Source organism: Oncorhynchus gorbuscha, linkage group LG09, assembly GCF_021184085.1.
Source record: "Oncorhynchus gorbuscha isolate QuinsamMale2020 ecotype Even-year linkage group LG09, OgorEven_v1.0, whole genome shotgun sequence".
Taxonomy (NCBI): domain Eukaryota; kingdom Metazoa; phylum Chordata; class Actinopteri; order Salmoniformes; family Salmonidae; genus Oncorhynchus; species Oncorhynchus gorbuscha.
The window spans coordinates 89785856-89811612 of NC_060181.1; the positions used below are offsets into that span (position 1 = coordinate 89785856).

At 42.9% G+C, this 25757-nt stretch overlaps 1 protein-coding gene across 1 annotated transcript in view; it reads right to left on the reverse strand.

The window, feature by feature from the left end:
* Positions 1–23734, reverse strand: part of LOC124044244 (tensin-1-like) — a 329213-nt gene extending 305479 nt beyond the window's left edge. Inside the window, 1 exon segment of the mRNA XM_046363851.1 lies at positions 23295–23734. Within this exon segment, the coding sequence (XP_046219807.1) occupies positions 23295–23396 (102 nt within the window). The 5' untranslated portion in view covers positions 23397–23734.
* Between the last annotated feature and the right edge of the window lie 2023 nt (positions 23735–25757).

The window sequence follows — 25757 nt, forward strand, 5'->3', positions numbered from 1 at the left end:
TGATCTGCCTAGACTTGTTATGAGCTTTGGTGTGAAATGGAGAGAAATCTGTGGCTTTTCTTCTGGTGTGTATTCAGAGCAAATACAGCATGTCAAAAAGGGGGATTTATTACCTCCGTGGAGAAAAACAGTCTCCCGATGATAAGAACATGATTGGCCGACCTAGGCAGCCCTGCCCAGCTTTGCTACGCTGTAGCACTAATTACATCCGGAGCTCAATGGCATCCCAGCACAGCCAAAGAGACCAAGACAAGAGAGTGGCCACAGTCTGGTAGCAAACATCATCAAAAGCCACACTACAGGCGATTAGGAGAATGTGAAGCACCCTGGGAGAGCCTGGGTCCTTGTCCGTCTCCGTGATAAGTTTTGTGACACTACACATGCAGTAGAGAGGACTTTGAAGGAGTTCTGGTTGCCAAGGGCGAACGCCACGTCCCTCTGCCAAGTATTAAGAAAGAACGCTAGAAAATCCCCACAGCAGAGAAATGTCAACAAAACGGCAGCATAAAGGCTACATTCATCAGGCCCACAAAGAAATGTAGATGCTTGGAAATAGATCATTATGTTCCTCTCATGCCACAAGCTTCAGAATAGAGGTGTTTAAGTTAGGCCTCCTTTAAAGGGGGCGGCAACTGTGACTCTGGGAAATACAGTTCACCCTGGGCTTTAATCTATCATCATTTCCACTGTCATTCCATCCTCAAAGCTTTGCCAACTGCTTTAAAGCCACTCTAAGTGATTATATTAACGCTCTTTGTGTCCCATTATCTGTCCATGCCAGAGTCTTTGTGGGTGACTTTTCCACATTACTGAATCTGTAAAGTCTTGAAAGTCTGTTTCGGAAAGAAATATCCATCCATCTCCTTCACACATCTTTTGACCCCAAACCATTCCTTTACTCAAACAGTCAGAGAGTTGTCTTTTTTTTAAAGTAATTGTATTTTGTATAAATTCAACAAAACATAAGCTGAACTAATACGCTCTAGAATCTGTCAAATTCTTAACAGTCATTGGCTAATCATTATTTCGGAGCAACTCTTAAGTCCTTGTCAGTGGGCGTCTATTTCCTGTAAATTAGGTGCTATTCACGGACACCTTCCCTCACTGAAACCTAACTCTATACACGCAGACCTTCCCTCACTGAAACCTAACTCTTGCAGTCCTTTGTGTCACCCTTCCTAGCACTTAACATTGAGTGTTTGAAATCTAAACATTGCTTTCTTGTAAGCAACATTAACTTCATAGTTTTTCCTCCTCTGCAATCTAGTCAGAGAGGGCTTACCATGGCGTTTTGCTTGATGGGGGCATATCAAATGTCTAGTATAACTGTATTCTTTCAAGTTTGGTATGAGATTTAAATTCAATAACACATTATAGAACAGGCTGGTGCTGCCTCAAATCAAATCAAATCAAATTGTATTTGTCACATACACATGGTTAGCAGATGTTAGTGCGAGTGTAGCGAAATGCTTGTGCTTCTAGTTCCGACAATGCAGTAATAACCAACAAGTAATCTAGCTAACAATTCCCGAACAGATTAATGCTTCAAGGAACACCTTAAAGGAAAACTCCACCCAAAAACTATCTTTTGGAATTTGTTTGGAATTTGTTTGTTGTTGACATCGTCCCAAAATGTTATGCTTGTTTCAAAATACAGAAATAATCCCCTTATGATGGGTTTTGCATTATATGATGCTGTGTTTTGCATCATACGGGGGAAGATTTCTGTATTTTTTATTTATCTTTGGGGGGGTTCTAAGATAACATATGGAGTTGTTTGAAGAAGGTCATTTTGAAATTTAAGCCCCCTTGAAGTATAAAGGAATTATTTTATGAATAGCACCCACACAAACACATTGAATAACAGATTCACTACAGGGAACAACAGATAGTCCTCCCCCCCCCCCGCCTCCCCGCCAAGGAAGTTTGTTCTGACGTGTCTGAAAGATCAGGAAAAATTATTATATATATTTTTTTTTACATGTATTTAGCTCTTATTTTCGCCCTTATTTATGGCACTAAACAGTCTCTGGACGGTACAGATAATTTTTTTGGAGAAGAACAATTTTCGGGATGTCTCGTGGTCTGACAAACACTGCTCTAGCTCTGTCACTTTTCACCGCGGACGTGGAAGTGCGACAGCGGTGGTAATCCCTATCTTAAATGGGTGGGTTTGATATTGATAGTTTTCCATATGTAAGACGGGCAGGGAGTCGACAAAGGGACAGAAGGAGAGGACACTCAGAAAAGGGTGGGTGCTCTGATTACAGAGCCAACAGCTCTTGTTTTCTCTGAGTTTATAGACTATGTGCAGTGTGTGTCCACTCTCGCCAGCCAGTGAATGGATTCTCCGTCTCATCCCATCATCACAGAGGTTCTAGAGTTTCCACAACTACAGGCTGTTCACACATTCAAGTTAACCACCTAAACCCTAACCATAACCTTGACCAAGACACAGCCATAACCGTATTCTCAACCCACATGGAACCAACCAAGTCAATCAACCCCCTTGCTTGCTACCTCTCCTGCTATCCTACGTTCATGTGCTGATGGATTGTAAACAACTCTGTAAGTCCACTGTCTGATTTACTACTGTCATGGGATAGGTACAGAGGCCATACAAATACATGTACTGCTCCCAGTGGACACTATTCAGACACAAAACTCTATTCAACAGACACAGCTGAGAAAGCATAACAATGTGTCCATTCTCAATCTGACATTTATATGTGCCTGACATGAGATGTGTGCAGCGAACAAAGATAAGAGTTACATGGCAACCACGGCCTTGTTTTCTCTGTCTCACAGAGTGGGTACACATTTTGCTACACAACTGCTCTGGTATATGAGCAATCAGTGCTAAATGGATCTTATCCAACATCGTTCCCAGGTCAGGCATGTAAACTCATTCCCAGGTCATACATGTAAACTCATTCCCAGGTCATACATGTAAACTCATTCCCAGGTCATACATGTAAACTCATTCCCAGGTCATACATGTAAACTCATTCCCAGGACAGACATGTAAACTCATTCCTAGGTCATACATGTAAACTCATTCCCAGGTCATACATGTAAACTCATTCCCAGGTCATACATGTAAACTCATTTCCAGGTCATACATGTAAACTCATTCCCAGGTCATACATGTAAACTCATTCCCAGGTCATACATGTAAACTCATTCCCAGAACAGACATGTAAACTCATTCCCAGGTCATACATGTAAACTCATTCCCAGGTCATTCATGTAAACTCATTCCCAGGTCAGACATGTAAACTCATTCCCAGGTCATTCATGTAAACTCATTCCCAGGTCAGGCATGTAAACTCATTCCCAGGTCATACATGTAAACCCATTCCCAGGTCAGGCATGTAAACTCATTCCCAGGTCAGACATGTAAACTCATTCCCAGGTCATTCATGTAAACTCATTCCCAGGTCATACATGTAAACTCATTACCAGGTCAGACATGTAAACTCATTCCCAGGACAGACATGTAAACTCATTCCCAGGTCAGGCATGTAAACTCATTCCCAGGACAGACATGTAAACCCATTCCCAGGTCAGGCATGTAAACTCATTCCCAGGTCAGGCATGTAAACTCATTCCCAGGTCAGGCATGTAAACTCATTCCCAGGTCATACATGTAAACCCATTCCCAGGTCAGGCATGTAAACTCATTCCCAGGTCAGGCATGTAAACCCATTCCCAGGTCATACATGTAAACTCATTCCCAGGTCATTCATGTAAACTCATTCCCAGGTCATTCATGTAAACTCATTCCCAGGTCATTCATGTAAACTCATTCCCAGGTCATACATGTAAACTCATTCCCAGGTCAGGCATGTAAACTCATTCCCAGGTCATACATGTAAACTCATTCCCAGGTCATACATGTAAACTCATTCCCAGGACAGACATGTAAACCCATTCCCAGGTCATGAGTTTACTGTGCAGCCGTATTCATTGACATGGCCAAGGCTTTCAACTCTGTCAATCACCACATTCTTATCGGCAGACTCAACAGCCTTGGATTCTCAATTGATTGCCTCGCCTGGTTCACCAACTAATTCTCTGATAGAGATCAGTGTGTTAAATCGGAGGCTCTGTTGTCCGAACCTCTGGCAGTCCCTATGGGGGTGCCACAGGGTACAAATCTCGGGCCGACTCTCTTCTCTGTATACATCAATGATGTCGCTCTTGCTGCTGGTGATTCTCGTATCCACCTCTACGCAGACGACACCATTCTCTATACCTCTGGCCCTTCTTTGGATACTGTGTTAACTAACCTCCAGATGAGCTTCAATGCCATACAACTCTCCTTCCGTGGCCTCCAACTGCTCTTAAATGCAAGTAAAACTAAATGCATGCTCTTCAACCGATCGCTACCCGCACCTGCCCGCCCGTCCAGCATCACTACTCTGAACGGTTCTAAATTAGAATATGTGGACAACTACGAAATAACTAGGTGTCTGGTTAGACTTTAAACTCTCCTTCCAGACTCCCATTAAGTATCTCCAATCCAAAATTAAATCTAGAATCAGCTTCCTATTTCACAACAAAGCATCCTTCACTCATGCTGCCAAACATACCCTCGTAAAACTGACCATCCTACCGATGGTCGACGTCGGCGATGTAATTTACAAAATAGCCTCCAACACTCTACTCAACAAATTGGATGCAGTCTGTCACATTGCCATCCGTTTTGTCACCAAAGCCCCATATACTACCCACCACTGCGACATGTACTCTCTCGTTGGCTGGCCCTCGCTTCATATTCACCGCCAAACCCACTGGCTCCATGTCATCTACAAGACCCTGCTAGGTAAAGTCCCCCCTCATCTCAGCTCACTGGTCACCATAGCAGCACCCTCCCATAGCACACGCTCCAGCAGGTATATCTCACTGGTCACCCCCAAAGCCAATTCTTCCTTTGGTCACCTCTCCTTCCAGTTCTCTACTGCCAATGCCTGGACGAACTACAAAAATCACGGAAGCTGGAGACTCATATCTCCCTCACTAGCTTTAAGCACCAGCTGTCAGAGCAGCTCACAGATCACTGCACCTGTACATAGCCCATCTGTAAATAGCACATCCAACTACCTCATCCCCATACTGTATTTATTTATTGATATTGCTCCTTTGCACCCCAGTATCTCTACTTGCACATTCATCTTCTGCACATCTACCATTCCAGTGTTTAATTGCTATGTTGTAATGACTTCGCCACCATGGCCTATGTATTGCCTTACCTCCCTTATCCTACCTCATTTGCACACACTGTATATAGACTTTTCCTACGGTATTATTGACTGTAAGTTTTGTTTATTCCATGTGTAACTCTGTGTTGTTGTATGTATCAAACTGCTTTGCTTTATGTGGCCAGGTCGCAGTTGTAAATGAGAACTTGATCTCAACCAGCCTACCTGGTTAAATAAAGGTGAAATATATATTTTCTTTTAAACAAATTCACGTAAACTCGCAGGTCATTCCAGTAAACTCATTCCCAACTCATTCCCAGTTTATTAATGTGAACTCATTCCCAGGTCATTCATGTTCACTCATTCCCAGTTCATACATGTAAACTCATTCCCAAGTCAGGCATTTAAGCAAGTGGGCACTTTTCCATGAGAGAAATGGACAGAGCAGGGTCTGTTTGGGGCCTAGGCGGGTCAGTGCTGGCAGGCAAGAGGGAGACGACGCTGACCCAGAGACACAGCACAGAGACCACTCTGTTTCCCCCATAGCCAAGAGCCCGCTGGAATGCAGCACAGGATGGTAGGTAGGGTAACTTTCACTTCACCACATACCTTATCAGGTAATCACAGAATCTGGGGAACCCCCTGCCAAGAGAATGTCAATTTGGTTGGAATTCATATAGCAGGGGTCAGACACATGGATTTCTGGCTTTAGATGGTGAGAGGATGGCTTTTTAAAAGGTCAGTTCACCAGATCTGGGTTTGTTTAACGAGCTACCGCTTGGGGAAAGCATTATTCAATGTTCCAGATATTACATCAAAATCACCTTCAGACCTATATACTAAGCTGTAGCAAAGTTTAAAAAATATATATATATATTTATAATACAGTATATATATATATATATATATATATATATAGATAGATAGATAGATAGATAGATAGATAGATAGATAGATAGATAGATAGATAGATAGATAGATAGATAGATAGATAGATAGATAGATAGATAGATAGACAGTTGAAGTCGTAAGTTTGAATACACTTAGGTTGGAGTCATTAAAACTTGATTTTCTTGTTAACAAACTATATACATCTACTTTGTACATGACACAAGTCATTTTTCCAACAATTGTTTACAGACAGATTATTTCACCTGTAATTCACTGTAACATAATTCAAGTGGGTCAGAAGTTTACATACAATAAGATGACTGTGCCTTTAAACAGCTTGGAAAATTCCAGACAATGATGTCATTGCTTTAGAAGCTTCTGATAGGCTAATTTAAGTCAATTGGAGGTGTACTTGTGGATGTACTGTATTTCAAGGCCTACATTCAAAAACAGTGCATCTTTGCTTGACATCATGGGAAAATCAAAAGAAATCAGCCAAGACTCCAGAAAACAAATGGTAGACCTCCAAGTCTGGTTCATCCTTGGGAGCAAACGCCTGAGAGTACCTCGTTCATCTGTACAAACAATAGTACGCAAGTATAAACACCCTAGGACCCTAGTCGTCATACCACTCAGGAAGGAGACGTGTTCTGTCTCCTAGAGAGGAACGTACTTTGGTGCAAAAAGTGCAAATCAATCCCAGAACAACAGCAAAGGACTTTGTGAAGATGCTGGAGGAAATAGGTACAAAAGTATCTATATCCACAGTAAAATAGGTCCTATTTTGACATAACTTGAAAGGCCGCTCAGCAAGAAAGAAGCCACTGCTCCAAAACTGCCATAAAAAACTGACTACAGTTTGCAACTGCACATGGGGACAAAGATCGTACTTTTTTGAAAAATGGCCGCATCGTGTTGTGGGGGAGCTTTGCTGGAGGAGGGACAAAATAGATGGCATAATGAGGAAGAACAATTAGGTGGATATATTGAAGCAACATCTCAAGACATCAATCAGGAAGTTAAAGCTTGTTCGCAAATGGGTCTTCCAAATTGTCAATGACCCCAAGCATACTTCCAAAGTTGTGGCAAAATGGCTTAAGGACAACAAAGTCAAGGTATTGGATTGGCCATCACAAAGCCCTGACCTCAATCCTGTAGAAAATGTGTGGGCAGAACTGAAAAAGCGTGTGCGAGCAAGGAGGCCTACAAACCTGACTAGGTTACACCAGCTCTGTCAGGAGGAATGGGACAAAATTCACCCAACTTATTGTGGGAAGCTTGTGGAAGGCCACCTGAAAGGTTGACCAAAGTTAAACAAGTTAAAGGCAATGCTACCAAATACTAATTGAGTGTATGTAAACTTCTGACCCACTGGAAATGTGATGAAAGAAATAAAAGCTGAAATAAATCATTCTCTCTACTATTATTCTGACATTTCACCTTAAAATAAAGTGATGATCCTAACTGACCTAAAACAGGAAATGTTTACTAAGATTAAATGTCAGGAATTATGAAAAACTGAGTTTAAATGTATTTGGCTAAGGTGAATGTAAACTTCCGACTTCAACTGTATATATATATATATATATATATATATATATATATATATATATATATATATATATATATATATATATATATATATATATATATATAACATAATATATATAACATAATATATGCCAAGAGTGTGCAAAGCTGTCATCAAGGCAAAGGGTAGCTACTTTGAAGAATCGATTTTTTAAAACATTGTTTGGTTACTACATGATTCGATATGTGTTATTTCATAGTTTTGATGTCATCACTATTATTCTACAATGTAGAAAATAGTCAAATAAAGAAAAATCCTTGAATGAGTCGGTGTGTCCAAACTTTGGACTAGTACTGTATATTGACTCTCTAGGGTCTATGGACTACTTTAGGTACCCATTGGACAAGGAGAAATTCTCATGTAGATGAACTGTCCCTTCAAAGGGGCTTTGAATCATTGACCTTTAGTTGCTTCAAATAATTCAAGGTCTTTGTACCTTAAAATTCCACGCTATCGTCCCACAACTTAAAAAATATGCATTTATGGGCACAATTATTGGCACAATCCCACTAGTAATTAATGTGTTGATCACCGAAACACAGATTTTTATATTTGCCCCTTTCTATCCACTGTCTTCAAACTTAGCCACTGTTGGCAACTCCTTGATTCTATGTTCCAGGTAGCAAATCCTTTCACGTCGATGCTTCAAAAGGACCCTGTAAACTATCAAATCCACCCGCCTTTTCTCCTAGTCCAGATATTGTGCAACCGGTTGTTTTCCCTCTCTTTGGTGAGACGTGCCCTCCATGAGGTCCAGGTGTTTGGTGGCATTACACAACATCAGCCTTCTATAGAACCACTCAGCACAAAGCCCTCCACACAAGGTGGAGGTGGGAGGAGGGGTTAGTTATCCTTCCATTATTCTGTCTCTCACCCGTCTTTCTTTCTGCAGTGCTGTACCTGTGGTTAACAAAAGAGTGAACTAACGGGAAACACATCAACTTGTGGGTTATTGTCACTTCTCACATTGTGTGGTCGTAACTCGGATCAGCAACAACCAATAGATTTTTGCACCCATTTGTTTGATGCATGACAGGTATTTGAGTCAGGCAACCTCAGCTTAACCATGTTATGACAGTAGACAGGCAAGAAAACAACTGAGCCAAAGAAGCCAAAAACAATTGGTAAGCTACTGGCAGTGAAAGGAGTGTGTTCATGCCTGCATCTGTGCATGTTGAGGTGGGGCTAGTGTCTGAAAAAGATATCTAAAAATAACACAGCATTCACCAGGGAACAAAACACGTCTGCAATGTTGAATGATAGCAGACAGCTATGGGAAGAGATAGGGCTTAATGGTAAGGGGCAACGATACTGAACACTTTCGGCAATGGCACAGGTTTCTTCATCCGACTCCTTCTGTACAGTGTAAACTGAATAGCATCGGACCCAAAATCAATCCTTGTGGAACACCACGTGATATCTACTTTCTCTGAGTTGTGTTCACCAAGGGTGACAAAACTTTAGACCGGTTAAATAGGTCCTGAACCAATTTAGAACTGGACCGTAGAGGCCAAGCCATCTCTCCAGTCTGTCCAGCAGGACATTATGGTCAACAGTGTCGAATGCAGCACTTAAATCCAAGATAACAAGGACAGAGAGCTGTCTGGCATCTGTGTTGGCTCTAAGATAATTTACCACTTTAACTAAGGCTGTCTCTGTGCTGTGGTGGGCAAGAAACCCAGATTGGAATTATTTAAAAGTACTGTTGGCACTTAAATAATGTTGCTTTTTGAAAACCAATTTCAGCAGAATTTTGCTTAAGAATGGAAGGTTGAAAATTGCTAAAAAGCTGAAGAATCTAGATAACTTTTCTTCAGAAGGGGTTTAACAATAGTGGTTTCTAAGGCAGTGGGGAAAGTGCCTGTGTAACGGGAGTGACTAACAATACATGGAACTTCTTCAAATATGCATTTAAAAACAATTTTCAATAAGGTGGTGGGGATAGGATCGAGAAGGCTGGTAGAAGGCTTAAGTTGTGATGTCACTTTCCTGTGTCAACCAGGGCAAATAACTCCATAGTGCCTTTTGTGGTATTGTAGACTAGAGCATTTATCAGGCCATCCATGGTCGAGAAGAGCACTCTCAAGTTATTCTGATTATTAGTGACCAAGTTAGAAATGAGCCAGTCTGGCATTTTGCCTTCTTAGATACAATGCATCCGGAAAGTATTCAGACCCCTTGACTTTTTCCACATTTTGCTACGTTACAACCTTATTCTAAAATGTATTAAATAAAAGGTTGTCCTCAACAATCTATACACAATATTCCATAATGACAAAGCAAAAACAGGTTTTTAGAAATGTTTGCAAATGTATTAACAATCAAAACATGAAATACCTTATTTACATAAGTTTTCAGACCCTTTGCTATGAGATTTGAAATTGAGCTCAGGTGAATTCTGTTTCCATTAATCATTGTAGAGATGTTTCTACAACTTGACTGGAGTTCACCTGTGGTAAATTAAATGAATTGAACATGATTTGGAAAGTCACACGCTTGTCCCACAGCTGACAAACCAAGCCATGGGGTCGAAAGAATTATCCGTGGAGCTCAGAGACAGGATTGTGTCGAGGCACAAACTGAGCAATCGGGGGAGAAGGGCCTCGGTCAGGAGGTGAGCAAGAACCCGATGGTCACTCTGACAGAGCTCCATAGTTCCTCTGTGGAGATGGCAGAACCTTCCAGGAGGACAACCATCTCTGCAGCGTTTCTTTTGCAAAAATGTCAACAAAATTATATTTTTTGCTTTTTCATTATGGGGTATTGTGTGTAGATTGATGATGGAAAATATATATTTAATGCATTTTAGAATAAGGCTGTAACGTAACAAAATGTGGAAAAAGTCAAGGGGTCTGAATACTTTCCGAATGCACTGTATGCCAAGATGCTCTCTTAGAATATCATAATGTACCTGAAACGTTCTCCACTTCCACTCTGCCTTTCTGCAATTTATCTTTAATTGATTAGTTTCCTCACTCATCCAAGGGGCTCTCTGTTTGGATGTGGCCTTTATCAACTTTACTGGATCTATGGCATCAATGGTTGCCCTTGGTTTGCTATTAAAGTTCTCAACTAAGTCATCACAAGAGAAAGGCAGAATACATGGTGGAGTATTGTTCATACACTCAATAAACTCTGTAGCAACTTCAGAGGTAGGATAGTGTTTCTTAATAACGTATTCAGTATTACCCTGACATATGGGCAACTACGTAGTAAAATCACCAGAGTGGTGATCAGATAAAGCTACATGACCAATAGAGGAAACGTCAATAGAATTCCCCTTGGTAATAACCAGGTCCAGAGTATGGCCGTTATGGATGGGCCCAGCAACATGTTGGATAAAGTCCATAGAGCTCAAAAGATCCATAAATTCTATGTCCTCGGAGTCAGCCTCTTTGTCAACATGAATATAAAGATCGCGCACACAATGATTTTATCATAGTTCTCGTGGACATTAGTACAAAAAGACCCTATGTCGCCAAATTAAATGTCCTTAGAGATGTCCTCCCCAACCCTTTTCTCTTTTCTGATAGAGTATGAAAAGCCTACCCCTCGGACTACTGCTTTAATAAGAGTGACACTACAGTCTGAAGACTGCCATGGGGCGGCAGGGTAGCCTAGTGATTAGAGCTTTGGACTAGTAACCGAAAGGTTGCAAGTTCAAAACCCCGAAATGATAAGGTACAAATCTGTCATTCTGCCCCTGAACAGGCAGTTAACCCACTGTTCCTAGGCCATCATTGAAAATAAGAATTTGTTCTTAACTGACTTGCCTAGTAAAATAAAGGTTAAAAAAATATATGTTTCAGTGAGAAACATGTAATCAACGTTGCGCTCAGTAATGAGGTCATTCACAAAGGTTTTACTAATTATTTAACAGTGCCATATTCTTTCTATGTATTATTTACACCTTTTTTTCTTCCCAATTTCGTGGTATCCAATTGGTAGTAGTTACAGTCATGTCTCATCGCTGCAACTCCCGTACGGACTCGGGAGAGGCGAAGGTCGAGAGCCATGCTTCCACCGAAACACATCCCAACCAACCAACTGCTTCTTGACACAATGCCCATCCATCTCGGAAGCCAGCCGCACCAATGTGTCAGAGGAAACACTGGACACCTTGTGACGTGGTCAGCATGCACTGCGCCCGGCTCGCCACAGGAGTCGCTAGTGTGCGATGAGACAAGGATATCCCTGCCGGCAAAACCCTCCCTAACCTGGACGACGCTGGGCCAATTGTGCATCACCACATGGGGCTCCCGGTCGCGGCCGGCTGCGACAGTGTGCCACCCAGAATCTCTGGTGGCACAGTTAGCACTGCGATGCAGTGCCTTAGACCACTGCGCAACCCGGGAAGCCTAAAAGTGCCACTCTGCCCCTTGGGCATCTGTTTCGAGGTAACCAACGTAATAACAACCAAATTACGTATTAACGTTACAACCACGTTTTCTGACAGTCTCCAATCTATCAGAATGGTAGGATATGACAGTTTTTATGAACTCACTAGAAGGCAGAGCTAGAGGAACATAAAGTAGGTTACTCACACTAACCATAGTGACATTTCTACAGGAGCTGATATGCTTTCCAAGGCCTCTGTCGCTTATTCGGTAAGGGAGGACTGGAGCACTACCAGACCCTGTCAGGCTCTAAAAGAGTTTGCAATTTTGCTGAAAATAATCCTGGAATCCACCATTGTGGTTAGGGTGAATTCCGTTTCTTTTAAAAGATAGCTGTGGATTGAGAGACATATGTGCTTTCGAAGTGCCTAGTCTGCTTAGCGAGTGTAGAAATTGTCCATTGTAGATAGTGTCAAAGGCCTGTGTGAAATCAATGAAGGTGGGGTCGACATCAAATTTGCGTCGACAGAAATCCGCCAGCTTTGTGCCACGTGCATCAAGGCTGTCACAGTCGATCTGCTTTTTATGAAACCATGCTGCAAACTACAAATTGCAGACTCCGTTTCCTGTAGTAGTAGGTCCTTCAGAATTCCTTAATAGACCTTGCCAACACAGCTCAGAAAGGAGATCTGACGATAGTCCTGATGGAACTGATCTGACGATAGTCCTGATGGAACTGATCTGACGATAGTCCTGAGGGAACTGATCTGACGATAGCCCTGAGGGAACTGATCTGACGATAGTCCTGAGGGAACTGATCTGATGATAGTCCTGAGGGAACTGCTCTGCCTATAGTCCTGAGGGAACTGATCTGACTATAGCCCTGAGGGATCTGATCTGACGATAGCCCTGAGGGATCTGATCTGACGATAGCCCTGAGGGAACTGATCTGACGATAGTCCTGATGGAACTGATCTGACGATAGTCCTGAGGGAACTGATCTGACGATAGTCTTGAGGGAACTGATCTGACTATAGCCCTGAGGGAACTGAACTGACGGTAGTCCTGAGGGAACTGCTCTGCCTATAGTCCTGAGGGAACTGATCTAACGACAGTCCTGAGGGGACTGATCTAACGACAGTCCTGAGAGCACTGATCTGACTATAGTTCTAAGGGAACTATGGTCTGACTTTCTTGGGTACTTCCCAGACTAGTGAGTCTTTCCACTAGGAGGGGAAATGTCCAATTTATAGGCAAGCATTGAACAAGCCGATCAAAACAGGGGCAAGCTCCTCAATGTACTGTATCTCTTGAGAATCCAGGCAGGGATGCAGTCTTTACCAGCTTGTTTCCTCCCATTGACCTTGAAAAGAAGCATCTTGACCTGTCCATTACTGTAGGTTTCAGTAATGAAGTTTGCCAAGATTCTGCTTTCAACCGCCGGGCTTAGGATGTTGCATGTGACGTCTTCCACACAGAAGTCAATTGAAAACTCAGGGTTTCACACTCCTCTTCTGTCTTTGTGTCAACTCTCCCACTCAGGTTTTCTGCAGCTCACATTAGCTTTTTAATGGACTTTAACCAGTTTTCACTGTCCTTGGTCCTGAGATGAGAGACTTCATATTCATATTTTCTTAGCATATTGGATGAGACATGTCACTTTGGAGCAGTCCCTTGTACTCATGGTAGTCCTCTGATTGGAAAGCTCTCTGCCTATCGACAATGAGCTCCTTTATTTGAAGAGATATTATTATTATTATTATATATAAGAGTCATCCATGGCTTATCAGGTGTTGTGATGTTGCTCCTTCCAATGGCCTGGTTGATGTCAACTTTAGCTTGATACACCGCACTGGAATCTTCTATGTTGAGTTGGAGAACTAAGAGCCTCTTAGATTCAGGGGTGCAGCGCAGTCTGAACAATGATCTTGATGGTGTGTTTGGCCATAGGCCAGCTGAACAGAATATGGTTTGATGGTCAGAACAACCAATCGGTGGCAGGTGGGCTGGTGATGGAGTGAAGTTGATTGGAGCCTCTACCTGGTTTTGACACCACTGGTTTTAGACCAAACGGATAATGAACCACGTTACAGGGGGTTAGTATCACCAAGAATCACATACCTTAACGACTATATCTGTGTTGAATAGTAGTATCACCAAGAATCACATACCTTAACGACTATATCTGTGTTGAATAGTAGTATCACCAAGAATCACACACCTTAACGACTATATCTGTGTTGAATAGTAGTATCACCAAGAATCACATACCTTAACGACTATATCTGTGTTGAATAGTAGTATCACCAAGAATCACCAAGAATCACATACCTTAACGACTATATCTGTGTTGAATAGTAGTATCACCAAGAATCACACACCTTAACGACTATATCTGTGTTGAATAGTAGTATCACCAAGAATCACACACCTTAACGACTATATCTGTGTTGAATAGTAGTATCACCAAGAATCACACACCTTAACGACTATATCTGTGTTGAATAGTAGTATCACCAAGAATCACACACCTTAACGACTATATCTGTGTTGAATAGTACTCAGGATATTCCAGGACCTGGGAGTCAGATCGGGCCTCCTTAGAACATTTTGGCAGGGTTATAGAGGACAGTACGTGGTTGGAGAGATGGTCTCAGTCATCTCTCCTACCACGTACTCAAAGCCGTCATCCTCAAGGTCCAGTAAAACTTGTGATGGATGCTGTGCATTATGCATGGCTACAACCTAACCACATGAGGTTACTCTGTCCTTTCTATGCAGACTACAGCCTTAAAGACTGACTATTGAGTCTTGGACATCTGCCTTTAACCAAGACTCGGTCAACAGCTACAATGTCAGTCTCGTTAGCCTGTGTCACAGAATAAAGGTCATCTACCAGGTGTCCTCAGGATCACGTGTTACACAAGAGAATGTTGGGAAGCACAGTCTTCGCAGCTTTTGATGGGGGCATCTGTGTGCGCCACACCAGACTGTGTAGGGTAGACTAGATGCTGCAAGTGAACAGGGGCATGAGGCTTGCGCTGCTTTACAGAGTCACGAGTCATGACAGGTATTCCAAGCACTGTTTTCTTTCTTCCGCTAAAAGCCCCTTGGCTGTGCCAAAAGGTCAATTTAAGATTCTGAAAAGAGCTGCTGTCAGTTTTTGCATTGCTCAAACTCAAAATAGCCTTTTTAGTGAGCATATTGAAATCTATGATACTTCTGTCCCCTGTAGGTTAGTAGTGGTCTCTCCCTCTGCCCCCTGTAGGTTAGTTGTGGCCTCCCCCTCTGTCCCCTGTAAGTTAGTTGTGGTCTCTCCCTCTGCCCCCTGTAGGTTAGTTGTGGCCTCTGCCCCTGTCTCCTGTAAGTTAGCAGTGGTCTCTCCCTCTGCCCCCTGTAGGTTAGTTGTGGCCTCCCCCTCTATCCCTTGTAAGTTAGTTGTGGTCTCTCCCTCTGCCCCCTGTAGGTTAGTTGTGGTCTCTCCCTCTGTCCCTGTAAGTTAGTTGTGGTCTCTCCCTCTGCCCCCTGTAGGTTAGTAGTGGTCTCTCCCTCTGCCCCTTGTAGGTTAGTTGTGGTCTCTCCCTCTGCCCCCTGTAGGTTAGTAGTGGTCTCTCCCTCTGCCCCCTGTAGGTTAGTAGTGGTCTCTCCCTCTGCCCCCTGTAGGTTAGTAGTGGTCTCTCCCTCTGCCCCTTGTAGGTTAGTAGTGGTCTCTCCCTCTGCCCCCTGTAGGTTAGTTGTGGTCTCTCCCACTGCCCCCTGTAGGTTAGTTGTGGTCTCTCCCTCTGCCCCTGTAGGTTAGTAGTGGTCTCTCCCTCTGCCCCTGTAGATTAGTAGTGGTCTCTCCCTCTGCCCCCTGTAGGTTAGTAGTGGTCTCTCCCTCTACCCCCTGTAGGTTAGTAGTGGTCTCTCCCTCTGCCCCTGTAGGTTCACTGTTGTCACTCCCTCTGCCCCCTGTAGGTTAGTTGTGGTCTCTCCCTCTGCCCCTGTAGGTTAGTAGTGGTCTCTCCCTCTGCCCCCTGTAGGTTAGTTGTGGCCTCCCCCTCTGTCCCCTGTAAGTTAGTTGTGGTCTCTCCCTCTGCCCCCTGTAGGTTAGTTGTGGTCTCTCCCTCTGCCCCCTGTAGGTTAGTTGTGGCCTCTGCCCCTGTCTCCTGTAAGTTAGGTTAGTAGTGGTCTCTCCCTCTGCCCCCTGTAGGTTAGTAGTGGCCTCCCCTGCTGTCCCTTGTCTCTCCCTCTGCCCCTGTAGTTAGTTGTGGTCTCTCCCTCTGCCCCCTGTAGGTTAGTTGTGGTCTCTCCCTCTGTCCCTGTAAGTTAGTTGTGGTCTCTCCCTCTGCCCCCTGTAGGTTAGTAGTGGTCTCTCCCTCTGCCCCTTGTAGGTTAGTTGTGGTCTCTCCCTCTGCCCCCTGTAGGTTAGTAGTGGTCTCTCCCTCTGCCCCCTGTAGGTTAGTAGTGGTCTCTCCCTCTGCCCCCTGTAGGTTAGTAGTGGTCTCTCCCTCTGCCCCTTGTAGGTTAGTAGTGGTCTCTCCCTCTGCCCCCTGTAGGTTAGTTGTGGTCTCTCCCACTGCCCCCTGTAGGTTAGTTGTGGTCTCTCCCTCTGCCCCTGTAGGTTAGTAGTGGTCTCTCCCTGCCCCTGTAGGTTAGTAGTGGTCCCCCTCTGTAGGTTAGTAGTGGTCTCTCCCTCTGCCCCCTGTAGGTTAGTAGTGGTCTCTCCCTCTGTACCCCTCTCCCTCTGTAGGTTAGTAGTGGTCTCTCCCTCTGCCCCTGTAGGTTCACTGTTGTCACTCCCTCTGCCCCCTGTAGGTTAGTTGTGGTCTCTCCCTCTGCCCCTGTAGGTTAGTAGTGGTCTCTCCCTCTGCCCCCTGTAGGTTAGTAGTGGTCTCTCCCTCTGCCCCCTGTAGGTTAGTAGTGGTCTCTCCCTCTGCCCCTGTAGGTTAGTAGTGGTCTCTCCCTCTGCCCCCTGTAGGTTAGTAGTGGTCTCTCCCTCTGCCCCCTGTAGGTTAGTAGTGGTCTCTCCCTCTGCCCCCTGTAGGTTAGTAGTGGTCTCTCCCTCTGCCCCCTGTAGGTTAGTACTGGTCTCTCCCTCTGCCCCTGTAGGTTAGTAGTGGTCTCTCCCTCTGCCCCCTGTAGGTTAGTAGTGGTCTCTCCCTCTGCCCCCTGTAGGTTTGTAGTGGTCTCTCCCTCTGCCCCCTGTAGGTTAGTAGTGGTCTCTCCCTCTGCCCCCTGTAGGTTAGTAGTGGTCTCTCCCTCTACCCCCTGTAGGTTAGTAGTGGTCTCTCCCTCTGCCCCCTGTAGGTTAGTAGTGGTCTCTCCCTCTGCCCCCTGTAGGTTTGTAGTGGTCTCTACCTCTACCCCCTGTAGGTTAGTAGTGGTCTCACCGTCTGCCCCCTGTAGGTTAGTAGTGGTCTCTCCCTCTGACCCCTGTAGGTTAGTACTGGTCTCTCCCTCTGCCCCTGTAGGTTACTTGTGTTCTCTCCCTCGGGCTCTCTGTAAATCCCTCAAATTCCCCCGTGTCCTGAATATTTCTCTCCTTCCTCTGCTCTGATGTATTCCCACCTGACGAAGGCCATTTGTTCTGAGGATTAGGATAAGTGCTGTCGGTCTCTGATTAATTAGAGTGGTCGTAAGAGCAGTGTGTCTGTGCAGAAGATGAGAGAAAAAAAATCCCATTGTGAAATAATACTTTTTAGCCAATTCATTGATGGAAATATCAGTCGTTTGAAATACATTTGACTGGTCATGCTTATCGGTCTATAGGTTAATATGCATCATTCTAGTGTAATTAAATAGGTGTGTGTGTACAGTATATTCCTTATATATCCTGTTTATCACACAGCCTACAGCATACAGATAGAGAGCCTTTGAGTGGAACATGTGTCAAACAGCGCCTTAGCCGTGTGGTAATTTAAAGACAACTGGAAAACTCAGAAGACACTGATCTTCAGGTTGGAAAGTCAGAGCTCTGGAAAGAGACCAGAGTTCCCGAGTTGGATGACCATTCAGAACTATATAAGTATATTTAGCTTGTTCTTTTTGCCCCCTAGTTGTCTGGAAAGCACTGAAGTCGGAAGGCAGAGATGTCCAAGTTCCCAGTTGTTTTGAAGTATCAGACGGTAACGAATGGCAGGCTTCATCAACTCGTCATCAACTCGTCATCAACTCGTCACACACCACTTTGCAATGAGCTGGAGGCAGTATGTATTTTGAAAACATATACTTAATTGTTAGAAATCTGAATGTTTTCTGAGGCATGTCTTACCTTGCTTCAAAGTAGCCTATTAGATCTCCTCTCTTGCTACATTTCTAACAGATTTACATTTCTAACAGATATACATTTCTAACTCTGTCATAGGAAACTACATCCATCAGCAGTTCCTTTTTTGAAAACCCTGTTTTCCCGCTAATTTCATGATGGAATGAACATTTGCATGTTGTCTACTGCCTTGTGCGCATATAATGTGAAGAAATAATACTTTATCAACATTTTAACCTCGACGTTCTGTGTGCAGCTTGTTCTCATTATGTCTCGTCTTCGTCGCTCCTCTGTGCTGTGCACCTTCCCATTTACACCAGAGATCTGTATATAATGACGAGATGCTCATGTCTCTGCCCTAACAAAGGAAGTCGTTGTCCCAAAGGTGGGAAGGCAGGCGACAAGGTTCAGTTCAAAATAAGCGCATAAACGAATTGGGTATATTTTGGACAGATTTTATGAGTGAAACCTCTCGCTTCGCCTCTTTCTCCCAAGCCCCTCCCTCAACCACTTACAACAACAAAGATGAGAGATCCCTTTTCCTCGCTGACAAACGGTTTCAACTCGCTATTTGCATTTGAGGTTTGGTCCAACAGAATCGTTCATATGTAATCCGAAACACATTGAGACATTATTTTACTCTAATAGAGGAGAAGTTAACCTTTCGAACCATACCCTGTTTATGTTTCAACTTCTCAAATGTAGAGCACGAGCAGACACTACTAAAATGGATGAACCAATGAACATTAATTCTGGAAACCGAATGCTCAGTAATGCCTGCTACATTATTAGTGAATGTGCATTACGCATGGTTCTGGTTAAATTTGTAACAAAGAAGGGAATTTTTATAGACAGACTTGAAAGCCAGATTCGTGATTATTGCAACAACAACAAAAAGAAGGTATAACTATATTGATAAAAATAATTGAATTATTAGTAAGTCTTGGTTGTGAAAGGCATATATTCAGCCTAGGTATATGTTCAAAAGCTCTGTATTCAGTAGATTATTGATGTTTTAAATGCAGTCTATTTGACCTTTAACCTTTTATTCAGTAGATTATTGATGTTTTAAATGCAGTCTATTTGACCTTTAACCTTTTATTCAGTAGATTATTGATGTTTTAAATGCAGTCTATTTGACCTTTAACCTTTTATTCAGTAGATTATTGATGTTTTAAATGCAGTCTATTTGACCTTTAATTGTTCAACAAATATTTTTTAGAGAACATTCTAAATCAAGATGTACAGTATATCATGAATCACCCATACGTTTGAAAAACTGTGCATTTAAATACTGTATCCCTAAAATAATTTATTCTAATATTTCTACTAATGCAAATTTTATTTGAATAACCGTGTTTATACACACGGCATATGTATTTAAATATTGGATTCTTGAAATGGCTCACTCTAATACAGTATACAGTACCAGTCAAAATTTTGGACACACCAATTCATTCAAAGGTTTTTCATTATTTCTTTATCAAGGGTTTTTCTTTATTTTCACTATTTTCTACACTGATTAATAGTGAATACATCAAAACTATGAAATAATACACATGGAATCATGTAGTAACCGAAAAAGTGTTACACAAATCAAAATATATTTTATATTTGAGATTCTTCAAAGTAGCCACCCTTTGGCATTCTTAAAACCAGCTTCATGAGGAATGCTTTTCCAACAGTCTTGTAGGAGTTCCCACATATGCTGAGCACTTGTTAGCTGCTTTTCCTTTACTCTGCTGTCCAACTCATCCCAAACCATCTCAATTGGGTTGAGGTCAGGTGATTGTGGAGGCCAGGTAATTTGATGCAGCACTTCATCACTCTCCTTAGTCAAATAGCCATTTCCCAGTTTGGAGGTGTGCACTCCGACATGCAATCTCCATAGACAAACATTGGCAGTAGAATGGCCTTACTGAAGAGCTCAGTGACTTTCAACGTGACACTGTTAGGATGCAACCTGTCCAACAAGTCAGTTCCTCAAATATCTGCCATGCTAGAGCTGCCGCGATCAACTCAAAGTGCTGTTATTGTGAAGTGGAAATGTCTAGGAGCAACAACTACTCAGCCACAAAGTGGTAGGTCATACAAGCTCAAAGAACGATGCCATTGAGTGCTGAAACGAGTACTATAGCTCGGTTACATCACTCACTACCGAGTTCCAAACTTTTTCTGGAAGCAACGTCAGCACAAGAACTGTTCGTCAGGAGCTTTATGAAATGGGTTTCCATGGCCGAGCAGCCGCACACAAGCCTAAAATCACCATGCGCAATGCCAAGTGTCGGCTGGAGTGGTGTAAAGATTGCCTACATTGGACTCTGGTGCAGTGGAAATGCGTTCTCTGGAGTGATGAATCGCGCTTCACCATCTGGCAGTCCGACGGACGAATCTGGGTTTGGCGGATGGCAGAAGAACGCTACCTGCCCCAATGCATAGTGCCAACTGTAAAGTTTGGTGGAAGCAGAATAATGATCTGTGGCTGTTTTTCATGGTTCGGGCTAGGCCCCTTGGTTCCAGTGAAGGGAAATCTTAATGCTAAGGCATACAATGACATTCTAGACAATTCTGTGCTTCCAACTTGGTGGCAACAGTATGGGGAAGGCCCTTTCCTGTTGCAGCATGACAATGCCCCTGTGCACAAATAGAGGTTCATACAGAAATGGTTTATTGATATCGGTGTGGAAGAACTTGACTGGTCTGCTCTGAGCCCTGACCTCAACCCCATCATAACACCTTAGTGATGATTTGGAAGGCTGACTGCGAGACAGATGTAATTGCCCAACATCAGTGCCTGACCTCACTAATAATATTTTGTCTGAATGGAAGCAAGTCTCCACAACAATGTTCCAACATCTAGTGGAAAGCCTTCCCAGAAGAGTGGAGGCTGTTATAACAGCAAAGGGTGGACCAACTTCATATTAATGACCATGATTTTGCAGTGAGATATTCAATGAGCCGGTGTCCACACACTTTTGGTAGTGTAGTGTAGTGTAGTGTATATTAACTGGACAGTACCGGACCCAAAATTGAACCTTGTGTAAAGCCACATGTGATATCTATTTTCTCTGAGTTATGTTCACCAAGGGTGACAAACTCTCAACCGGTTAAATATATCTAAACACAATTTCGAACTGGCAGAGCCCCACTTGTTTTGAGCCCCACATTTTTTGCAAAGAAAACGGACAAAAATCAAGGGTTTCCTGTTTTGCATGTTATTTTGGCATTAATTAATAAGTGTTAGAGATCAGTTTGCAAACAATGTAAAGACAAAATAATAATAATAATACATTGTGTCTCCATTTTTGCTTTGTTGATTAAGGCAGCTCCAAAATGATGGTGGGGCAGCCAGCGGAAAATGGGGGTTGCTAATGTTCTCTAGTTGCGCCGTGATTGGCTCAGTGTTCTGTCACTCATGGGGACACTACATCTCTGCCAAATTGAAGGATAGTGCTCAGAAATTCAAGCCCCTTGGGTGCTGCCATAGAGTTACATTAAAGTGCCCATCCAAGAAGGCTCAAGGTCATTGGCCACAGATAAAATGACGTCAAATCACGTTATATCTACAGTAGCTTTGATTGGACTGATGTTAATATGATACTTTCAAAATCTTAGCTAGCAGTCATCATCATGAATCAAGTCAACAATCTACCCGCAAATCCTTTTTAATCCTTGTCAAATGAAAAGAAATGATAGATAAAACGTATAGGTGCTCATCAGTCATTGGACATAAACATTACACGACAAGTTGAAAATCACAAATTCAACAATTAGTGGTTTGGAAGGCATCAGTGGCTAACTGCAAGCATGGCAAAGTAATCCCTAGCCTCCTATTCAGTGGAGTGGGTGTATGGTCCAAATTGAGGGTTTAAGGGTCTCTTTTCCAAGCTTAATATTATAATCATTCAACATTGGCCATGCTGTCAATCATGATTTCTGCCATGATCAAAACAACTGTTAATTTGGAACAAGGAAATCTGACTTCAATGAATTCAAGACAACTGGGAACTTGGGCAAAAAGGAGCTCCAACTAGCTAAACAATTTCCCAGTTGTCTTGAAAACACCATAAGTCCAGAAAATGTCAGACTTTGATGACAAAGTATAATGCCAAAATTTGGACACGAAGGAACGCCGTGTCAACTTCCTGTTCAAGTGAGCACAGGACAACAATTTCAGTCCAAAAATGTATTGTATGTTCCTGCATAAATTATGTAATATGCCAGGGAGATATGTATACTGTAGCTAAGAAAGTAATACTAAGTGTATGTTGTGTATTAAGCTGTTAGTAGCCCATGTGCCTCACCCTAATAATTTGGTCTATTTTCCCCTCTTAATTTCGCCCACTTGATCGTGCACATGTAACCTACATTATAAAATGTTTTCGAGAAAGTAAATCATCAAATTTTGTAAGAGCTTTCATTGTCTGCTTGTATGCCCCCTGTATGTATCCTATGGTTCTGACTTGGTGTACAGGGAGAACACTGTAAGAACGGTCCATGTTCTGAATTCTGTCGCTGTACATTTCAAAGGTGCTGAACAAATAGTTATATTGACTAGTCCGTCCTAGCTTGCTCATTAATGTCTTAATCGAAATTACAGATGGCCTCTTATCTGCTTGTTGCCCCCTTATGCCATAGTTTGTACATCTCAATTGTCAGTAGAAACCACGTTTATTAAAGCAAGTCAGCCATATCAGCTATGTTTTTTTAAAGGTAGTAAATGAGGCTGAATGAACAAATAATGTATTGTTTGGTGTTGTGTTGTGTAGTGGCTTTGCTGGCATGCACCCCACTTTTTTTTCTTTGCCCCATCAAGATGTACATGCTAAAATCGCCACTGAAAACAGACAAATGTTAATTCACAAAAAAAAAATGCATGGGGCCAACCTTGTATTGTGTGAATGAAGGAGTTAGACTATTAGGAATAGACCCCCTGCGCCGTTAAATGCATTTCCGTGCACACTTTTCTGCGCTATCAATGAAAAGATGGTGTGTTAATTATGGGAATGGGTGATGTGTCCTACCTTTTTCAACAGTTTCTTGTTCTCTTTCTTTTTGTCATGTTGGTCAGGAGAAATCTGTAGGAGGTCGTCTTCACAACAGATGAAACTCACTGTGCATCCCATCCAGGCAACTTCAGATCAGAGTCGCGTGGACCCATTCAAAAACGTAATATTTCAGAGCTACGTTTTTCACTCCGCATAGTGAATTCTCACAGGCCCTTTACTCAAGCAGGTAAAACTGCGCTCCTGTGTTCCTGCTAATTTGATGAAATTATTCAAATATTACGCGATATCGCTAGCACTTTTATAAAACGGCTATAAACAGGTCACTCTAAATTTCACACTCCATATCTTGCACCAAATTTTGTTCCCGTTTTCCACTAAACCCCATGCATAATCCCACATCGAACTGCTTTCCCGCTGTTCAGGAAAAGGCAGGCTTGAAAGTGAAGAAAAAAGAAAAAACATGACTATGAGCACTGTGCACGAGTAGTACTAGTAGTACTAGCTACAGCTCTCTCTTTCTCTCTCTCTCTCTCTCTCTCTCTCTCTCTCTCTCTCTCTTGCGTACTCTCTCTCTCTCTGTGCATCAATGTAACTTCATAACTTTATTTGAATAGATAGACTGTTTGATTGATAGATAACTATGCAAATTAAAAACATGTTAAAATTGGAATTTAAAAACATGTACAGAATACATTGAAGGCAAAATGCAGACATCCTCCAGACCATCCTTGGGATACGCACGACCACCAGTCAGCCAAAATCACAGGCCACATTACGTTCTGTACCTATGACAGTAAGTAGTTGGTTGTGAGCTGATGGCTCTTTCCTGATTTGACATCTTGGTCTGTGATTGGTGCATCATGCAGACAGCCAGCAAAGAAAACGTGTATGAATCCACGATCAGCTAAGTTTTTCTTTGGTTACTTCAACATGGTAGCATGTCTTTCCTCTGATGTATTGCAATATTTAGTGTGTCAACTATGAAATATGTAATGGGTGATGGGTGTGAAGAAAATGATGTCAGCATGACATTACCTAAATTCAGAACAAATTCGAGAAAGCGCACAGCATTATATAGAGCCCTAATTGCATAGAACTTCCGTATCTCATATTGCTCAAATAAACAGCAAACTTTGTTTCAAAAAACAGATAAAGCAACACCTCGCGGCACAACGCCTCTCCCCTATCGGGCCTAGATAGTTTGTGTGTATTCATTGATATATAGGCTATGTGTGCCTTTAAAAAAAATGTATGTAGTTCTGTCCTTGAGCTGTTCTTGTCTATTAATGTTCTGTACTATGTAATTTGGTATTATGTTTTGTGTGGACCCCAGGAAGAGTAGCTGCTGTTTTTGCAACAGCTAATGGGGATCCTAATAAAATACCAAAGTCACGACCCCGTAGGCAAATGGTAGGGGTCCCATAGTGCCTTTGGCTGAGGTCACACAATGGACGAAGAGGCACGTGTGTAATTGGCCATGGACACAGTCCCTGTGGAGCTGGAGAACTGCACAGCCAGATGGGGGCTATAGAAGAATGTGTTGGTTTCGGACTTGGGCCTGCACGGCTTTATGAGTCCTCCTTCTCTCACCATCATCTTGCTCTCTCTGCGCAGGACCTGGGGCGTGTTCAGTAGGTGGATTTTGTTTTTGAAACATTATGAAACAGGGAGGTACTACCAGAACTTGACTAATAAGAACGCAAATGTTCGCTTTCTGTTGCAAAGCATTTTGCTACAGTGTGTCCTACTGAACACTGCAGGACACACCGAATTCCGCACATTTATGCGTCCCAATCCTCCCAGAGACCAGCAGAGCAGATCCCTCCACCTGATTCTGATCAACTTCCCATGGATATCCAACAAAATATTCTGCACATTCCCACGTGGCATCAACCTGATCCGAAGCGCTCACAGATGAGTTTGGGGATGGGAGAGTTATGGAGATGTTTAAAGAGAAAACACACCATTTGACTTCCGTTGATTAAAAAAACATTACATAATTAGCCAATCAGCGTTGAGCTGAATTCAACTGTAGGTTGTCCTGGTGGAGCAAAATGCCTCCTAAGGGAAGCCAGTTTGGATTTGGCTTTACACCAATCAAATCACATCCTAAGCTAAACATAATTTTCGATTCTTGTCTACTTGTGTTGATGTCCCGCAGTAGCTAGCTTGCTAAATCGGCCCTTTCCTAAGCATTGGATGGAGATGGGGATTTGGACTTGTGGTTTTGACGTAATTCTCTGTACAGGCCAATGATTATGAGGGTGATTCTGATCTAGCCATGAATCCGCAGAGTACGACCCTGCCTCACACAGGAAGCAGCGCAGGTCCTAATCCAGGCACTTGTCATCTCCCGTCTGGATTACTGCAACTCGCTGTTGGCTGGGCTCCCTGCCTGTGCCATTAAACCCCTACAACTCATCCAGAACGCCGCAGCCCGACTGGTGTTCAACCTTCCCAAGTTCTCTCACGTCACCC